Source organism: Bactrocera oleae, chromosome X (assembly GCF_042242935.1).
Source record: "Bactrocera oleae isolate idBacOlea1 chromosome X, idBacOlea1, whole genome shotgun sequence".
In the NCBI taxonomy this organism is placed as follows: Eukaryota; Metazoa; Arthropoda; class Insecta; order Diptera; family Tephritidae; genus Bactrocera; species Bactrocera oleae.
The window spans coordinates 31956152-31976535 of record NC_091541.1 but is presented as its reverse complement, the minus strand read 5'-3'; the positions used below and the strand labels follow the sequence as shown (position 1 = coordinate 31976535).

General features: G+C 36.2%; 1 protein-coding gene and 1 long non-coding RNA gene across 36 annotated transcripts in view; one reads left to right on the top strand and one right to left on the bottom strand.

The window, feature by feature from the left end:
• Positions 1–315: 315 nt before the first annotated feature.
• bt (projectin protein bent) overlaps positions 316–20384 on the bottom strand; it is a 110495-nt gene continuing 90426 nt past the window's right edge. For 28 of the 33 annotated variants that reach the window (XM_070112640.1, XM_070112662.1, XM_070112637.1 and 25 more), the window contains 9 exons: positions 14827–20384; positions 13687–14665; positions 9932–10273; positions 8810–9852; positions 8473–8529; positions 3366–3511; positions 2443–2590; positions 2084–2386; positions 316–1800 (listed from right to left, as the gene is read on the bottom strand). The exon at positions 14827–20384 is cut by the window's right edge and continues 3913 nt beyond it. In XM_070112640.1, coding sequence (XP_069968741.1) covers positions 1181–1800; positions 2084–2386; positions 2443–2590; positions 3366–3511; positions 8473–8529; positions 8810–9852; positions 9932–10273; positions 13687–14665; positions 14827–20384 — 9196 coding nt within the window. In that variant the 3' untranslated portion in view covers positions 316–1180. The remainder of the gene's footprint in view (positions 1801–2083; positions 2387–2442; positions 2591–3365; positions 3512–8472; positions 8530–8809; positions 9853–9931; positions 10274–13686; positions 14666–14826) is intronic. The other 5 variants (XM_070112645.1, XM_070112663.1, XM_070112669.1 and 2 more) reach the window with 2 other exon arrangements.
• The window catches only part of LOC138858147 (uncharacterized), a 43682-nt gene continuing 30656 nt past the window's right edge, over positions 7359–20384 (top strand). For all 3 annotated transcript variants that reach the window (XR_011397371.1, XR_011397373.1, XR_011397372.1), the window contains exons 1-2: positions 7359–7748; positions 10395–20384. The exon at positions 10395–20384 is cut by the window's right edge and continues 27759 nt beyond it. This is a non-coding gene — a long non-coding RNA (uncharacterized lncRNA). The remainder of the gene's footprint in view (positions 7749–10394) is intronic.

Genomic DNA, 20384 nt, shown 5'->3' with positions numbered 1-20384 from the left:
AGTTGACGAAGGAAAGAATTTCGGTGTGTTCTTATTCAGATCCTTTGATATGCCCAGCTTCCTTGAGTCTTAGAGCGCACCACGCAGCAATGAACCTGCCGGCGAGGTCCACGGCATTCTACTTCAATTAAGTATTTACATAGAATTTCATTTAAGGATTAATAGTGCTGTCGTGGCAAGGTTTATCTAATTGTTGTCAAACTGTTAAATGACTGTAAATTTTTAGTATAAATAGTATTAAAAAAGCTAAAAATAGTAAAATATAGATGCAATGGCTTTCATGGGATTTGGCTAGGTTGTGAAAAATATAAGAAGTTATTGTGTGGTTTTCTCCATTTATTATTAATTAGCTTACATTTTCAAGAGCATACCTAAAACGTAAGTCAAACAAAATATATAGATTTAAAAACTAAATATGTATATCTATATTAGGCATGTAAAGCAATTCAGCATACAACCCGAATTTCATAAAGACATTCTAGAGTTAAGTCGTAATCATTGTCATGGAAACATCAAAGTTGTAAGAGAAAGCAAATACATTCATTATATTTAGGTTTTAAGATAATGCACATAAATATAGTACACGTTTATTACTGTCTATAATTATTATATACTTGTATGTATTAGATCTTTTGTAGGTAGCCTAATATGCCAGTTATAATTATTAAGCAGTAGGTTTTTATTTCCACAGTTGTTAAAGTGATTTTTTTTTTCGTTCGAGGTTGCCAAATACATAGCAAATTCATTTATTTTCGAATAGGGCAGTGTATAAATCTTTTAGCATCGTTAAATTATTATTGTGCTATTTATATATGTTTGTAAATATAAAGACAAATTAATTCCTTTGTTCGGAGCAATGCTAGTTCACATTATCGCCAAGATATATTTACGTAAAAGCATACTTATATACAAAATGCATATTTTTTTTACATACTATGGATGTGCATCTTGGACATAGGCGTTGTATATTTTTTAAAATACCAAAAATAAGGCGATATTTTTCAAACATTGTTATGTGGTTGCGATTGATGGAGAAAGAGAGCGATTTAATTGATGCTGTTTGTTCGCCTATGTCTCCCAGTTATAAATATACTTATTTGAACTAACATTTCGGTTTATATTTTTAGTTTTCGTTTATTTCTAACACTAGGTACTTAGTTACATTTTTATGGTTTGTTATTCAGTCAACATTAATAGAGAAAGCACTTAAAGTCTCACACTTTTTACCAATAGCCTTTGCTTGATATTGACCCATGTCATCCATAGAGCAATTTTCGATAACAAATGTATAACGATTACCGTCCTTGATGAAGCTGTACTTTGTGCTGTTTTCATTTATTGGCTTGCCATCCTTTAACCATGTAATCTGTAATGGCTCTATTTGGGTTTCGCACACGAAATCACATCTTTCACCTTCGGCAACTGTAACTGAACTTGGAAACTTTGTAAATATGGGTTGTTTGGGTTCTTCGCCAGGTACGAGTACGTTAATAGTGCAAGTGCTAAATGATTCGCCGATATCGTTGAATGCCTCACATGTATACGTTCCGCCATCTTCTGGAAATATTTCAGCTATTTGTAATTTATAAATATTAGCCTCGTTGGTGTATTGGAAGTCTTTGCTTGGTTTGATCTCCTTGTTGTTGTGCAGCCAAACTACGTCGAAATGTTCAGCGCCTATAATACGGCATGCCAATGTTACCATCTCACCATCTTTTACAAAACGTGACTCCAGGTGGCTAACAATTTTTGGTGGTTTGGAACTGCTAGTCTGTCGTTTACTGGCATTTTTATCTAGGGCTGTAATAATAATGATTATATTGAATTTGGATGTCAAAATTAAAAATATTACATCAATATAAATAAGAAATAAGAAAAAATAAAGGTAGCCGTTACCACCCATAATATAAATGAAGAACAAATATGCTTCATTAAAGAATTAGTTGAAAAAGCAAAAAAATGTATGTTCTTCTTAGCAATATAACTATATAAATATAATACACAAATGGTGAAACGTTTGACATTTCCATCGTATTTAGGCTTATCTTAGCATAATGCATTCAACTCTATGTGTCCTACTTACGTTTAACAGTTAATTTGCATTTAGTTTCAACAGCGCTAATAGAATTCGTAGCAGTACACGTAAATATTCCTTCATCTTCTGGGAAAACTTCATGTATAGTAAGCGTTGCTACCCCATTTTTGTATTTTAAGTCCATAATATCTGATGATGAAATAAGTTTGCCGTTTTTAGCCCACGTTATCTGTGGCTCCGGGTCGCCTTTAACATGACAAGTTAGAAGCAACTTATCACCGTCATTTATAGTAAGATCTTGTAGCGACTTCGTGAACTCGGGCTTGCACATAAGTGCATCATCAGGAGGCACTAAGAGTATTTTTAATTTAATATTTATTATATCCAAACGGTATTAATATACTCACAAATTAGCTCTTTGGTAGCGCTGCGTGATCTAGATGGACTTCCTAACGTATTTAAGCTATTGCTGTTATATTTCTTTTTATTGCTGGTACTGGAGGAGTTGGAGGAGCTTGAATTGTGAATGTTGGTCTGAAATATATAACTTATTTGCTATTACGAAATCAAATTGCATCATAATAACGCTTGTAAAAATGGATAGAAAAAGTTTTCGCGGCAGAAAATTTTACGTTCATATGATAACCACAGCTTCCTGGTTATATACATATGTATGTATGTTGTAGGTTACAAGCCTGCAGTTGAAATAAGGTGGAAGCGCTCGTTCGGGTGCACGTTCTTTTTTAATAGCCATAAACTTTTAATAACGAATTACCTTATAAAATAACACAAAACCAAGTGACTAAATTAAAAGTTAAAAGAAATTTTAAAACTTAACAGGAAAAAATATTAACTTCGGTTGCATCGAAACTCTTCACAAATATGAAGGTTCCATACAAAAACTTGATTTTGATCGGTCAGTTTGTATAGCGATTGTACCGTTGCCTCGGACAACAATTCATGTCAAATATTATATAAGAAATCTTGTTAAATAAAAAAGTTTTCCCTACAAGAACTTGTTTCCGATCGTTCAGTTCCCAGTGCAGCTCCTTAAAGAGAAAAGGACGTGTGACGTATATATAGACAGACATACATGGCTAAATCGCGCACACTTGCCACAGACCGGAATTTTAAAGAGATAATCATAACCTCAAAGCATGTGGTAAAATCATAAATAAATCACTAACGTAAAAAAAATTGTTTGAATTAGGTTCATTTCTAATTTATAATCTTTGTCAAGATAACAAAAATTTCTGATTCTTGTTATTATAAACTTATATAAGTATATCTATTGTTTTAAAAAATGTTCAGTAATTTAGTTGAAAATTACCTGGCTGGTGGAAAAGTAATTTGAACTCTGCTGTGTAGTAGAAGAAGAGCCGTTGTATTGATTGGAGTAGGAGCTGGATGTGAATTTACGTATCGTGTTTATGGGTGACGGTGCTGGCTTCAGTGGGTGTTCTATATACTTACGGTCTAGTACCGCAAGTTAAAAGAGATACATTAATGGAAATTTCATAAAAATTCTCGAATTAAAAAAGCAAATAAACCGGGTTTGCATATGTAATACAGATATGAAACGTTCAACTTGTTAAAATTTACCCAAATGACTACATGTCAGCGTACAAATTAGAATATATATATTCATTAGAGAGAATTTTTAATTTTTTTAAAATAAAATTAAGAATATACATAGTTTAAAATTAAGTTTATTGGAAACGCGGCTAGGTTTGTTAAACAGATTGAAATTAATGAATTAGTTAATATTACAAATAATTGTAAAAACATATATCAATCAAATTCTTTATGGAAGATACCCATACAAATGTGTGTATGCATATACAAACACCCTTCCTCACATGAGTAAGTAATAAAATTTACCAATGCAGGAATAGTGTTTTTTATACTCTCGCAACCTGTTGCTACAGAGTATAATAGTTTTGTTCACCTAACGGTTGTTTGTATCACCTAAAACTAATCGAGTTAAATATAGGGTTATATATATAAATGATCAGGATGAAGAGACGAGTTGAAATCTGGGTGACTGTCTGTCCGTCCGTCCGTGCAAGCTCTAACTTGAGTAAAAATTGAGATATCTTTATGAAACTTGGTAGACATGTTTCTTGGTACCTTGAGACGGTATTGCAGATGGGCGTAATCGGACCACTGCCACGCCCACAAAACGCCATTAATCAAAAACAAATAAATTGCCATAACTAAGCTCCGCAATAAGATACAATACTGTTATTTGGTACAAGGGATCACATTAGGGAGGGGCATCTGCAATTAAAGTGCATATCACCTAAGCCGGTAAAGCTATAATAACCAAATTCACTGGCCGATTTCGCCCATTTCGCACTATGAATTTGGTTGAAATCGGTTAAGCAGATCCCAGGATATGGGTTTTCACCTAAAAGTGGGTGGTGCTACGCCCACTGTCTAATTTTGAACGCGGTTCCTATAAAGTCATCTCATACCATCCCAGAGATAAAATTTAATGTCTCTGGCGTGTTTAGTGCTTGATTTATCGCGCTTTTAGTAGTTTTTAACAGTACCGTTATATAGGAAGTGGGCGGGGTTGTCACCCGATTTCACCCATTTTCACACTGTCTATAGAGGTGCTCAAAATATTTATTCTCGGTGAATTTTGTTATTTTTACTGCAGATGCCCCTTTCTAATGTGATCCTGTATGCCAAATAAGAGTCTTTTATCTTGTTTTGCAGCTTAGTTATGGCAATTTATTTGTTTTTGATTAATGGCGTTTTGTAGGCGTGGCAGTGGTCCGATTACGCCCATCTGCAATACCAACCGTCTGCCGGTACCAAGAAACATGTCTACCAAGTTTCACAAAGATATCTCAATTTTTACGCAAGTTAGCGCTTGCACGGACAGACGGACGGACAGACAGTCACCCGGATTTCAACCCGTCTCTTTATCCTGATCATATATATATATATAACCCTATATCTAACTCGATTAGTTTAAGGTGATACAAACAACCGTTAGGTGGACAAAACTATTATCCTCTGTAGCAACAGGTTGCGAGAGTATAAAAATACTAAAAGCGCGATAAACCAAGCACTAAACACGCCAGAGACATTAAATTTTATCTCTGGGATGTTTAAATTAGTCAGTGGGCGTGGCACCGCCCACTTTTAGGTGAAACCCCATATATTAGGATCTGCTTAACCAATTTTAACCAAATTCGGTGCATAACGTTCTTTTCGTATTTTTATCTTATAGTGCGAAAATAGGCGAAAACGGACCACAACCACGCCTATTTCCCATATAACACCATTTTCAATTCCATCTGATTCTTTTACTTTCTACTATGCATATCAAGCTACAATGATTATATCGCGGTAAAACTTTGCGTGAATAATATGTTTAAAGTATGCCACCTTGTGACCAAAAATTGTTTTAATCGAACCAAAACTGTTCAAGCCCCTAGGTACTAAATATGTGGACCCCAGTGCCTATAGTTGACCTTCTACCGAAAATATCAGTCAATCCACAACGAAATCTCAAGCGAATATATTTCACTACGTTTATCATACTGTTTTTATACTCTCGCAACTTGTTGCTACAGAGTATAATAGTTTTGTTCACATAACGGTTGTTATTTTTATGAAACTTGGTACACTTGTTTCTTGGTACCGTAAGACGGTTGGTATTGCAGATGGGCGTAATCGGACAACTGCCACGCCCACAAAACGCCATTAATCAAAAACAAATAAATTGCCATAACTAAGCTGCAAAACAAGATAAAAGACTCCTATTTGGCATACAGGATCACATTAGGGAGGGGCATCTGCAGTTTAAATTTTTTAAGTGGGCGTGGTCCCGCCCCCTAAAAAAGTTTAATGTGCATATCTCCTATACCACTGAAGCTATAATAACAAAATTCACCGAGAATAAATATTTTGAGCACCTCTATCGACAGTGTGAAAATGGGTGAAATCAGGTGACAACCCCGTCCACTTCCCATATAACGGTACTGTTAAAAACTACTAAAAGCGCGATAAATCAAGCACTAAACAAGCCAGAGACATTAAATTTTATCTCTGGGATAATATAAGATGATTTTATAGGAACCGCGTTCAAAATTAGATAGTGGGCGTGGCACCGCCCACTTTTAGGTGAAAACCAATATCTTGGGATTTGCTTTACCGATTTCAACAAAATTCGGTACATAATATTCTTCTCATATTTCTATGTTATAGTACGAAAATGGGCGAAATCTGATTACAACCACGGCTATTTCCCATATAACATCATTTTAAATTCCATCTGATTTTTTCACTATTCCAGTATGCAAATCAAGCAATAATGATTATACCTGCGTAAAACTTTGCGTGAATAATACGTTAAAAGTATGCCATCTTGTGACCAAATTATATCTAAATTGAACAAAAACTGTTCAAGCCCATAGGTACTGAATATGTGGACCCCAGTGCCTATAGTTGACTTTTTATCGAAAATATCGGTCAACATAGAACAAGGCGGCAAGATCCACAAAGAAATCTAAAACGAGTATACCATTTGACTTTGCGAGAGTATAAAATGTTCGGCTACATCCGAACTTAGCCCTTCCTTACTTGTTTATTACTGTGGTTTTGTGCTCTCTGAACGTACTGATAATTTACTTGTTAAACTTTGAATTATACCATTGCTGACAGCAATAAAAAAGAGTTTTTTTTAATAATAAGAAATGGAAAGGGCAGTTATAAAGTAGCAATTCATTGCGGATAAAACTGAAAATGTTCATAGTTTTTAATTGCTTGGCAACCGAAATTACTAACCAATCAGTAACAATATCAACAATTGTTATAGTTGTTATTTAATAAATGCTTGCAAAAATAAAAACCAAAATCAATAGTTTTAATAAATGATTAATTGTATTGAAATGTTAAAGTTATATATAAAATTTTTGAAATAATTTACAACATTTTTTATCAGATGATCAAAATAATAATTTGATTATAAAAGCTCCTAACTGCTGTTAATAAGTACACAATAATTCATTCTAAACATTTTCACAACATACCCTATGAAGTTTAGCATTTAATACTTATTTCTAAATTGAGCGTTGAGGGACTTTTCTTTTAAAACTCCCAAACATATGACGCTAAATCATTGTTATACAGAGAAATTTGTTATCTTATTGGAAATTTAAGTAGAAAAGATATATCTTATCAACAGTCTAAGCATTATCATAACATACCTAATTAATTTTACATTTAACACTCAATTTAGATAGAGCAGTGAGAGAATTTTCTTTTAAAACTCATAAACATATGACGCTAAATCTATGTTATACATTTCTTATCTTTTTAAAAATTTGAGTAGAAAAGGTATATCTAATCAACAGTCTTTCTTAGAAAATAAGATTAAATCGTGACTTCGAAAAAAAGGGCTTCGAAATATTTTGTAATTCATAATTCAATTGTGTAATTGAGTGTCAAAATCGGTGGATCCACCACTATTCTACAGTACCATTTTATCCAATTCTTGGAAATATCAAAGGAACAAACATTACTGTCATTAAATTTGGGAACCAAGTGATTTTTTTTGTGAAATATCTATAAGAATAAAAAAATGTATTTGTACTGGACTAGCCAATTTCAATGTAAAAGGAATGGGGGCTCCCCCCTTTCCACGACTTATTGGGGCAAAAACTTTAATTTTAACGTTATTTCATCATTGAAATGGGTAATGTGTGTTGAAATTTCTTGAGTTGGTAATAGCACCTTTGATATTTTTGTAAAGTTTGAGCGAGTTGTGATAATTAGAATAGGTGTTTGTTGCAATCTTTGTTTTAATATTCTTGCCAAATTTAATGAGATAGTATTTCGAAAAATTAGTGACTCTAACAGATAAAAAGGCTGCTATTTAGAAAAAAAACTCCGGGATACTCCTCTATCATCTCATACTCTCCGTAACGCCGAATTAAGGGGTTTCTATTTAAAGTTTACCTAGATAAAATGAGGTATTTAGCCGCAGTGTGTGGATATTAAAAGTCAAAATATGTGATGTGTAAAATTTTGAAAGAAATTGACTGTAATGTAGTAACATTTGAAGTTGATTAATTAAATGAAATATAATATGTATTACTTCTGCAACAATTTTTTAAGTTGTCGATATTTCCCTTGGAAGATATACTCGCTCTAGGTATTACTACCCGAAAAAAATGGCTTATTCGTTAAAATAAATCACATGCATAAACGAAACTTCATATACAGTTGATAGACTAAAAATAGGCGAGTGTTTATTTGTATCGGGATGAACCAAAATTTTGAGAGTGGTTTTTTAATTAAAGAAATCATTTGGGTTATTAACAATGAAAATAAAAGGGAATTAAAATACAAAAGAAAAAAACCGAGTTTCAACAAAAGTTTTTGCATAAACGAATAACAAGTTTTATATTATATATTACCTCCAGAATGTAGTAAATTGTGAGCAAGTTCTGCCTGCTCAGGTGTTACCCATTCTCCTATAAAAAAAGTCGAATTAATATTTCTTACAAAGTTTAAAATAACTAATTAAATAATATTATGTTTAAATGTAATTATCAAAACTCGAAAGAAAATATTTCGACATTGGACGCTAATTTCGAAAAACGGATGAATTACTTTTTTTTTAAATATGACTCAATCTCTTGATCCGGTACAATACCCAGGCGAGTGTTGTACAGTGTTATTGTAGAAATACGACAATTATGGTTTATTAGATTTATATTTTTAATTATAATAATGATTTAACTTAATACATACCCTCAACTATTACTACACATTCGGTTTCATCGGTACCATGACAGTTGGTGGCCTTGCAAGTATATTTGCCAGAATCTGAAGGTTTGCAGTCAATGATTTCCATTGTTACAACGCCATCGGAAGCCGACATTGAGTACTCATATTTGCTTAGCTCCCTTCCATCCTTATACCATTTAACAGTAGGTACGGGTTTGCCGCTGAGACAACATAATAGTTTACATGTATCACGTGCTTGCATAACACGAGGTCGTAAGAGGAATGTAAAGCTGGGTGCCGATTCTGATTCTTCTTGCCAGAAAGTATATGGTAACGGATCACGTCGACGCACTGGCGTTGATTCACTGCGATAACGCGGTTGTTCCTTCGGCAGTGGATGTACGTTCAAAAATACTACTTCCTCGCGCGAGCCATAGTGATTTTCTGCACGAATAATATATTCGCCTCTGTCATCCAGCCTAACACGATTTATAATAAAGTAGTAATCATCACCGGCATAACGTTTCATAAATTTAACACTTTGCCGGAGTTCGACATTATTGTGAGACCATGTTAAAGTCGGAGTAGCACCAGCTATACAACGACAATAGAATTTAACGCTTTGACCTTCATAGCAAAATTGTGATGACGGTCGGATGACGAATCGTGGTGCTGCTTGTCGACGATCAAAGGAAGTTTCGTGCATTTTATATTTTTCCATAAGTAACTTACGCAATGAAGAATATTCAGATAAACGTCCAATTGGCAGTAAATATTTATTGAAATCTTCATATTTTTTCCGAAGTTTATCACGGAATGCAAGGTAGCGATCACGCGATATTTGCTCAGAACGATCACCATGATCACCGCTTAGCCATGGATGCAATAGGCACTCATGTGCAGTCATACGTTTTTCCTTATTTGCAAGAAGGAGTTTCCTAATAAAGTCCTTAGCTTCTTCAGATATATGGCGGAAAGCATCTGCATCAAAGTCCCAGTCACAGGCTTTAACATTCTTTAAAGTTTGGATATCATTATCGCCAGCAAATGGTGACAATCCACTTAACCTGAAAGACGAAATAAATTATAAATCGAAAAACGCTCAATAATAGCAATGAATAACGGTAAAAAATATAAAATACTTACAGCACATAGGCAAGTACTCCAGTGGCCCACATATCTGTATAGAAACCTACTGGCTCGCGATTAACAATTTCTGGTGCGGCAAATTCAGCTGTGCCAGTTGTTATTTTGACGACTTCATTTGGATCCAAACGAGTAGCCAAACCGAAGTCAATCAGTTTTACATTCCTACTAGAGCGAGTATGACACATGATATTTTCTGGTTTAATGTCTAAATGAATAATATTCTTTTCGTGCATGTGGCGTATTCCTTCGCAAATCTGGCGCATGTAATTTATTACTTCCGCTTCAGTCATACGGTAACCCTCAGTTGTTATACGCTCAAATAATTCACCTCCTGATAAACTAAAATCAATTAAACGTATTTAAGTATATCATTACATTTAATTACTAGAGCAGGTATTAGTGTACTAAGTTTTCAATTTCCACTTTTTACCTCTATCACTTATCACTTATTTTTATTAAGGTACCACCAAATATATAGTAAATTCTACCAAAGATACCTAGATGATTATGTTGGAGTCCAAGAAACATGAACAATGTGCGTTCCAAAGTAAACAGCAAAAAAGTAACAAAGTAAACTCTAGTGGCGCCATCTATATGTCGACCAGTGCGTTAGAATCTCCTATCCTTTATCGACTTCCAATAAAAATTTAATGACATTTCATCTATTGGAAGTGCAGTTATTGCGTTTTAAGTGTCAGTATGTTTTTGTCATTGGTGCGAAAATAAGCTTCGAACAAAGAGCCAACATTAAATTTTGTTTTAAAATTGGTAAAACTTTTACCGAAACGTTTCAATTGCTGAAACAAGTTTATGGCGATGATTGCCTATCCCGTAGCAGAGTGCACGAGTGGTTTCAACGTTTTCAAAGTGGTCGTGAAGACATAAATGAGAAATGAGCCGAAACCCAAAAAATCGCGCCTGGAGAAGTCAAAAGTGAGGACAATGCTGATTTGTTTTTATGATTCCAACGGTATTGTCCACAAAGAATTTGTTCCACCCGGCCAAAATGTTAGTGCGGTATTCTACCTTGGAGTTTTGAAGCGTTTGGTGCGCCGTATTCAGGCAACGAGCCAAAACACTCGTTCGACATGCTTTTGGACCGTGATAAGCTGTATTAAAGCAGAAGGAGACTATTTTGAATAAAATTAATTGATTTTGCCGATAAAACCATTTGTTCTTTTTTTTTTTAAAGTCCTGTTTACTTTGGAACGCACCTTGTAGACCATTTGTTTTATTTTTATAACACTTTTATTAGCTTCACCTGTATGTTTGTATGTATGTATTGTATATATATGCGTTTGTATGTTTGTAACTTTTTCAGTGGCACTGGAACTGAATAGTACTGACAAAAGAATCTACAATTCAATAGGCACTGGAAAAATACAAAACAAAAATTGCCTAAAACTATGCAGCTAAAGGCTTCAACTATCCATCCTGAAAAAAAATGCCCATAAAACTATTCAGCTAAAAGCATCAACTTCTATGCTGTCATTTGAATAACAAATTTACTCAAACCCATCCTTAAACAAGTAAGGAAGGGATAAGTTCGGATGTAACCGAACATGTTATACTCTCGCAAAGTCAAATGGTATACTCGTTTGAAATTTCTTTGTGGATTGGCTGATATTTTCGGTAGAAGGTCAACTATAGGCACTGGGGTCCACATATTTAGTACTTAGGGGCTTGAACAGTTTTGGTTCGATTTAGACAATTTTTGGCCACAAGGCATACTTTAAACGTATTATTCACGCAAAGTTTTACCCCGATATAATCATTGTTGCTTGATATGCATAGTGGAAAGAGAAAGAATCAGATGGAATTTAAAATGGTGTTATATGGGAAGTAGGCGTGGTTGTAGTCCGATTTCGCCCATTTTCGCACTATAACATAGGAAAATAACGTTATGTACCGAATTTTGTTAAAATTGGTTAAGCAGATCTCAAGATATGGGTTTTCACCTAAAAGTGGGCTGTGCCACGCTCCCTGTCTAATTTTGAACGCGGTTCCTATAAAGTCATCTCATACCATCCCAGAGATAAAATTTAATGTCTCTGGCGTGTTTAGTGCTTGATTTATAGCGCTTTTAGTAGTTTTTAACAGTACCGTTATATGGGGAGTGGGCGGAGTTGCCACCCGATTTCAACTATTTTCACACCGTCAACAGAAGTGCTAAAAAAATTTGCTTCCAGTGAATTTTGTTATTATAGCGTTAGCGGTTTAGGAGATATGCACATTAAACCTATTAGAGGCGGGACCACTTTTTAAAAAAAAATTTTAACTGCAGATGCCCCTCCCAAATGTGATCCTGTGTACCAAATAACAGTCTTGTATCTTATTGCGGAGCTTAGTTATGGCAATTTATTTGCTTTTGATTAATGGCGTTTTGTGCGCGTAGCAGTGGTCCGATTACCCCCATCTGCAATATTCACCCTTTCACGGTACAAAGAAACATGTCTACCAAGTTTCATAAAAATATCTCAATTTTTACTCAAGTTACAGCTTGCACGGACGGACAGACGGACGGACGGACAGACAGTCACCCGGATTTCAACTCGTCTCTTCATCCTGATCATTAATATATATATAACCCTATATCTAACTCGATTAGTTTTAGGTGATACAAACAACCGTTAGGTGAACAAAACTATTATACTCTGTTGCAACAGTTTGCGAGGGTATAAAAAAGTAAAAACACAACGTGTGACTAAATAATAAATATGGTTTAAAAACCCAAAAACATGCTATTAGTGATGGTTTGTGCCATTTTCGTATCGAGCATTCCACACTTTTTTCGGTCAATATTACTGTCAGTTTATATTAAGAATTATTTTTGACTGTTTAGTTTAAAGTGATTGAAAAGCGTTTTTTTTTTATGTTTTTTAACATACATATGTATATTTGTTGTTACTAAACCACATTGTGTCTACCATAAAATCACATTTTCATTTAATGCTACTAACACAAAATCTTACATACATATTAATCAATATAATCGTTATAACGTCAAACTGAGCGGCGGAAATCATTGCTTGCTTCAACTTTTGAAAGAGAAAATATTTCTAAGCAAGTTGACCCTCACACATTGAACAATTTATTAGATTAGCGAAAATTATTATATATTAATATATGATACAAATAAATGGAATAAGATATAAATTGACCGATATTTTCAGTATAAAGTTAGACATAGGCACTGGGGTCCTCATATACGGTATCCGGCGGTTTTTTAGATGAGAGATTTCACACTGCTATTTGTTAAGTTTTGTTTTGACATCTTTGTTGGTGCCTGATTTATACGATTATATTGTCAAGTTAAAACATCAGGTGGAATGAAAATTATGGAATGTGTGATATAAGCAAGTAGAAAAAAATGTAAGGAACAAAAAATTTGTTCCCACAGATTTCTACTCACTGTGATCCTTAACACTAAACTGCAGTTATGTACCTTCATTTGTGGAATACGTTCGTTTTCCGAAATGAATTCGTTTATTGAGAGTATGTGATAAATTTGAGGTTATGTGATAAATTGAAAATATATGAGCACGCGCTTAAAAAAATTATTTCTAGTTTTTAAAAATGTATAAAGTTATATCATAACTAGTGCCTCATACATAAGAAGTCTTAGGTACTCCTTTTGCTTTACTAAAATATAATGATTTGCTGTTCATGCAAGTATAAATTATGTACATACATATATGCCTTACGCAAAGTTATATGTGTTAATATAACTCCTCAATAAATTATGTACTCACAATTCTAAAATAAGCACCATCTCATCGTCATCTTCAAATGCATCGTGCAGGTTGATTAATTTCTGATGATGCAATTGATTCATAACATCAATTTCCCGTCGTATTAAATCCTTTTCTACCGCATGTGATACAGGAATAAACTTTGCGGCAAATATGTTACCTGTACTACGTTCGCGACATCTATGTACGACTCCAAATGCGCCAGCGCCAATTTCTTCTAATATATCATATTTATCATAGACGCTGTCATGTGAAATTTCGACCGGTTGTGGTACGAATTTTGAGTATAAGTCAAAGACATATGAGTCGTAATCTTTAATTGGTCCGTCCGCTTTGCCTCGAACTTTTCTACCATGCTCATCAATCTCATATCGTTTTTTGGCTGGCTTCTTTTTAATAATATCTCTTGTTTTAATTAAAGTGCTGATTTCAGATGGATCTGAGCGACCATAAACATTGTCAGCATAAATACGGAACTCATATTCCTTTCCTGGTGTTAAGCCAGTTATAGCTATTGATGTGAGTCGGGTATTTCCGACACGAATCCATGATGACATTGGGTGTTCTCGTTTCTCTACTAGGTAACTTGTTATTTGGCTACCGCCATCCCAAACTGGGGCCCTCCAGCTCAAGGACAGTGATTCGGTACTGATGTTTTCAACTAATGGGAACCGGGGAGGATCTGGGCGATCACTTATTTGGATTCTAATTGTGGCTGCATCGGAGCCAAGATCATTTTCTGCAGTTATGACATACGGACCAGAGTCCAATTTTGACCCGTCTCGTATAATCAATACTGCATGCCGCTCCTTTGTTTCCACTGTATAATGTCCGCCCGATTCAATAGTTTCACCTTCACGTATCCAAGTAATTCTAGGCTTTCTATAACCGGTAAATGGTATTTTAATAACAACATTTTCACCCTTGTCGAAGTATGCAGTATCTCGGAACCGAGGAGGAACATTCAGTTTCGGAGCAGCTTAATGAATAAAAATTTTTTCAATTATGATATAATAATAAGGAAGCACGTAATAGTTAGCTTCTCGCATATTAACAATGAGAAGTAATATTATTTTGACATAGTATGTATATAAAAGTTTGCGCTTTAAAAAATTAATTCATAAATAAGTAATAACTTACTCATAATAGCTAATGCAGCGCGTGTTGATTTAGCTCCAGCCTTATTGACAGCACGGCAAACATATTCGTCTGCGTCTTCACCAAAGACATCTGCGATATTGAGGAAATAGTTGTCGCCTTCTGCATACATATGATGGCGTGCACCATTAGTAATTTCCCGTGCTCCCTTGTACCATGTTATAACTGGACGTGGTAGGCCAGTAATTGTGCAGGTAAATTGAGCATTGTGATTTTGTATGCACGTAGCATCACCGAGTGGTTTAACAATAATTGGTGGAGTAGCTGCCTGTGGATCTATTACTTTAATTGCGGTTGAATTAGAAGATTCTTTCGACAATCCAGCTTCATTTTGTGCGAAAACACGAAATTCGTAATGACGACCTTCAATTAGATTTGAGCAGTTTATTTGATTGGTAAGGCAAATGGTAACGTTGACACGTTGCCATGTGTTGCTACCAACTTCGCGTTTGTCAACCCAATAGCCTTGTATATGAGCACCACCATCCGTCTCCGGCTTCGTCCATTCTAAATGCACAAAATCACCACCTACTTCTGATATGGTTGGCTTCCCTGGTGGCGATGGTGGGTCAATGGGTGCTTTTGCTCGAACAGGATTCAAACCCTCTAATGGCGGTCCCAAACCATTATCATTAACTGCCATAACACGGAAGATGTAGTCTTGATTTTCAATTAGTCCCTGAACGTTAAAAGATAAGTCTTTGCAAAAACTGGAAACAGTAATCCAGTGTGGTGAAGTCACATCCTTACGTTCAACTACATAGTGTGTTATACGTAGACCTCCATTGTAGGATGGTGGACGCCATGATAACGTGCAAGAATGTTTATTGATGTGAGACACACCCATTGGACCGACGGGAGCAGAAGGTAATCCAGTAATACGTACATCAAATTGACTTGTGGCAGTACCTGATTCATTTTCTAATTTAATTTGATAAAGTCCAGCATCAGTTTTTACAATATCTCGAATAAAGATTGTAAGATAATCATCGAATACGGTACATTTGATGTGTGGTTCATCTTTTTCCGAAATTGTCTCATTGTTTCTGCTTAGACTGATATTCATTGGCTGATCACCATTATAATAAATCTTAATTTTCGTATTATCACCTTCAGTGAGCTGCAGTTCATTGGGACAACGTGTGATAACTGGTGGGGAACCTATCTTTAAATGTCCAGTTGTATGTACGAAACCAAGAGAATTGAATGCTTCGCAGGTGTAGTCACCATCATCGCCGGATTGTATATTAGAAATGTGTAAACGGAATATACCATCTTTACTTTCAGATACAATTCGTCCCCCTCCTATTTGAATTTCCTTACCATTTCGTAACCATCTGGCATTAGGTAGAGGCTTTCCTGTGGCCTCGCATTCTAATATGAAATCTTTACCACATGGTGCAATACGATCTTGTAGACGAGTAACCCATTCTGGTTTTACACCACCAATCACTTCGCATACCTTAATGGGCATAGTACAAGAGCTCGGTTCGGAACGCCCAGCCGCATTCACTGCGAAAATTCGGAATTCATAATCACCCATTTCAATTAAATTAAGTACTGTATATTCAGTGTCCATAACATTGTAGTCGTTGCATTTCACCCAAACTGCACCGCCAATATCGCGACGTTCAACAATATATCCTGTAATACGCGAACCACCGTCGCTAGTAGGTCTTTCCCATTTGAGATCAACATAGTTTTTACCGACCTTCGTAACCTGAGGTGTGCCTGGAGGCGGAGGCACTGTAAATCTGCCTTTTAGTTTAAATTTGGTAGAGGGTGGTGATGGCTTACTAAAACCAGCGGCATTCTTGACCTTTATACGGAATTCATATTCGCAGCCATTTGTGAGATTATAAAGTTGATATTTTGTATCTTTAATTAAATATTCATAAGTATTCCATGATGACTCATTGACAACATCCCGGTATTCAATTTGATAACCCTGAATACGTGAACCACCGTCACTAGATGGACGAGCCCATATAAGCGTAACATTGCCAGAGTCCCAATCAATTACTTTCGGCTGACCTGGTGCATCTGGCACTGTGAATTGATATTTTGCCACCACTGGATCGTCTAATTCCAGAGGATCAGAGAGTCCATATTGATTTTCAGCTCGTACACGGAAATGGTATTTACGATTTGGTTCCAAGCCCATAACATCGTAATGAGTATTACGAATAAAACTACTAACTTTTGTCCAAGTTCCACTATTATCCAGCTTTTCGACAACGTAATTGGTTATAGGGGATCCACCATCATCTAATGGAGTCTTCCAGGCCAATGTACAAGTGTCTGGCGTTATATCAAAAACTGATAACGGTCCTTGTGGTGAACTAGGTCTATCTACTACTGTGACATGGCAAGATGCTGTATCAGAACCGTTACTATTAGTCAGGGTAATAGAATACGAACCAGTCTCTAAACGTCTAGCGGATTTGTTACAATAAACGGAACTGTAATCAGATGTAGTAAAACGTATTCGGTCATCTTGGATGACATCTTGGCCATTTATTTTCCATGTAGGTGTAGCACGTGGATTCGCGGTGTATGGTACAGTTATGCTGAATTCTTCACCAGCGATAACTGTCATATCTCTAATCGACAAATCTGACGTTATCTTTGGTGCATGTGGTGGCCGACGACAATAGATAGGGTCACTAGAAGCGCTGTATGACGATTGTCCAGCTGCATTAACGGCAGCAATGCGGAATTCATACTCTCCATTCTCAATGAGATTTGGTATTCTGCAAGTTAAATCTGGGCAATGTGCGTGTATTGCTTTAGTCCATTGCTCATCGCTTATTAAACGTTTTTCAATAATATAGCCAGTAATAGGCGAACCGCCATCGTGTTTTGGTTTTGCCCAAGTTATTGTAATACTATCTTCACTTGAGTCAATGCTTCGGGGTATGCCAGGTGCATTCGGCACATCAAATGGATGACGAGCCCGAACGGGTTCTGAGGTTGTAGCCGGGTTAGATATACCATATTTATTTTCGGCGTAAGCCCGAAAGTCATAGTCTTTACCTAGAGTCAAATTGCGTATGCGTAAAAATGGTACAGTGCAGTAACTATTTACTTTCGCCCATGTGTTTGACGATTTTTCTTTCCTTTCAATAATATAATTGGTGATGGGAGAGCCACCATCATCTTTAGGTGGTGTCCAATAAAGTGTAAACGCATCGCCTGCAAATTCATCTGCACATAGATTTGTTGGAGGTTGTGGCCGATCTAATACTTTTACATTAATTGTAGCCGTATCAAAACCTGAAGGATTTTTCAATTGTAATCTATATTGTCCGGAATCAAACCGTTTGGAGTTTTTAACAACGAATGATGCAGCATCGTCGGTCAAGTGGTGGAATATTCGGCGCCCATCATCTTCTATAAGTATGTCGTTTGAGTACCAATGTGCGGTGGGTTTAGGGAAGCCAACGTAAGGAACGTGAATACAGAAATCGTCACCAGCTCGACAAACAATGTCACGTACACGTCCAAGATCCATACGTGGTTTATTTGGTTGCTCTTCAATAGCAATTAGCTGGGATGGCTTGGATGGGTCGGAACATCCGACATCATTTTCAGCAAATACACGGAATGAGTATGAGTTTCCTTCCTTTAAATTAGGTACATGATAAACTGTTTCACTGATTGGAAGTTCATTGACCGGCAACCAGTTCTTTGAATCCTTAGTTCGTACTTGTAGGTAGTAGCCTTTGATTTTCGATTTACCATCGAATCGTGGTGGCCTCCATGAAAGAGTGACACCATCTTTTGTGATGCGATCTGCTTTTGGTGGCTCAGGGGCGTCAGGTTTATAGCGTTGTAGTTGAGCAGTCATTGGTTCAGTTGGTTTCGACGGCTTTCCAGGACCAGCTTCATTTACAGCTGTGACTCGGAACTCGTAACGATTACCTTCACGTAAGTCTTGTACTGTATAACTAGTATTTGGTGTGGGGTAATTGTTACATTTAAGCCATTCGCCTCCTCGTTCTCTTCTTTCTACAATATATCCAGTGATTGGCTTACCGCCACAAGAATCCGGTGGCTGCCATTCCAAGCTTGCGGAACTTGGAGAGTAGGCTGCGACGTACAGATTGTTGGGTGCATCTGGCGGATCGAACGGAGATTTTGCTACAACAGGTTTGCCCTCTAATGGCTCAGAAATTCCATAAATATTTTCTGCCATGACACGGAAAACATATTTTCTACCTTCAATCAAATTTTTAACCGTGTAATTGGTTCTTGGACAATAACCAGGTACTGGACGCCAATTGTCTACGCCGAATTCACTTAATTCAATAGTATACCCAGTAATTTCACTGCCGCCATTATCTTCCGGTGGATTCCATTCTAAACTTATGTGGTCTGGAGCGATTTCCAAGTAATTGAGTGGCCCTTTAGGTGGACTTGGTTTGTCAACGACGATAATTACAATTTCTGCAGAATTCTTTCCGAATTCATTTTCAGCAGTCACTGTATACACACCAGAATCTTGCCTGGTGGAATCGTCAATTCGTAAGATAGTACGTTCTGAGTTAGTATTATAAGAAATTTTGTTTGTTTCCTGCACTGTAAGGTTACTGCGTTTCCATTCGATTGTTGGGGTAGGTGAACCTGATATGGGTATATTAAGGTTAACCGGTTCCCCAGCTCGGATTTTAATCTTTCGACTAACAAGGTCACCGAGATGTAATCTTGGTTTTTCACGCATTGGTCGCGCGCTAAATGTATTTGAGGGTTCCGATGGCTTTCCACTGCCTGCTGCATTTACAGCCGATACACGATATTGATATTTGTGATCAGGGCTTACCCGTTCATCAGTATATTCAGTATTAGGTACTGGCTCAGCATTAATACGAACCCAACGACCAGTTGTTAAATCGCGACGTTCAATGTCATAACCCAAAATAGTTGATCCACCGTTACTAATTGGTGGCTTCCACTTGAAAGTGATATGAGTTTTTTCACTGTCGGTAAGTTCTGGCTTACTTGGTATGCCAGGCACTGTATATTGATTTTTGGCTATTACAGGTCCATCACTATTTAAGGGATCTGAACGCCCTTGTAAGTTTTCAGCCAATACTCGGAACTCATATTTGGTGCCCTCAAGCAGACGAGGTACAACAGCGTGATTATATTTTGCATTGACATAATTCAAAGCGGGCACCCAACCGCCTCCATGAGTAAGATCGCGTTTTTCAATGATATATGATGAAATTTCTGAACCCCCATTATCAACTGGTGGTTTCCATGATATAGTTACTGAATTTGCACTAACCTCTTCATATTCCAACGGACCTATTGGTGGCCCTGGTCGATCCAAAACCACTAACTGAAAGCTTCCTTCATCGATTCCCGAGTCATTCCGAATTAGTAAGTGGTATATACCTGAGTTGTTACCTTGACAATTAACAATATGCACAACAGTGTGATGACCAACAGAGGTAATTGTTGAGCGCTCATTTGAGGTTAAGGGAATATTGTTTTGATTCCAAATAACTTCTGGTATAGGTTCTCCAATAAAATCG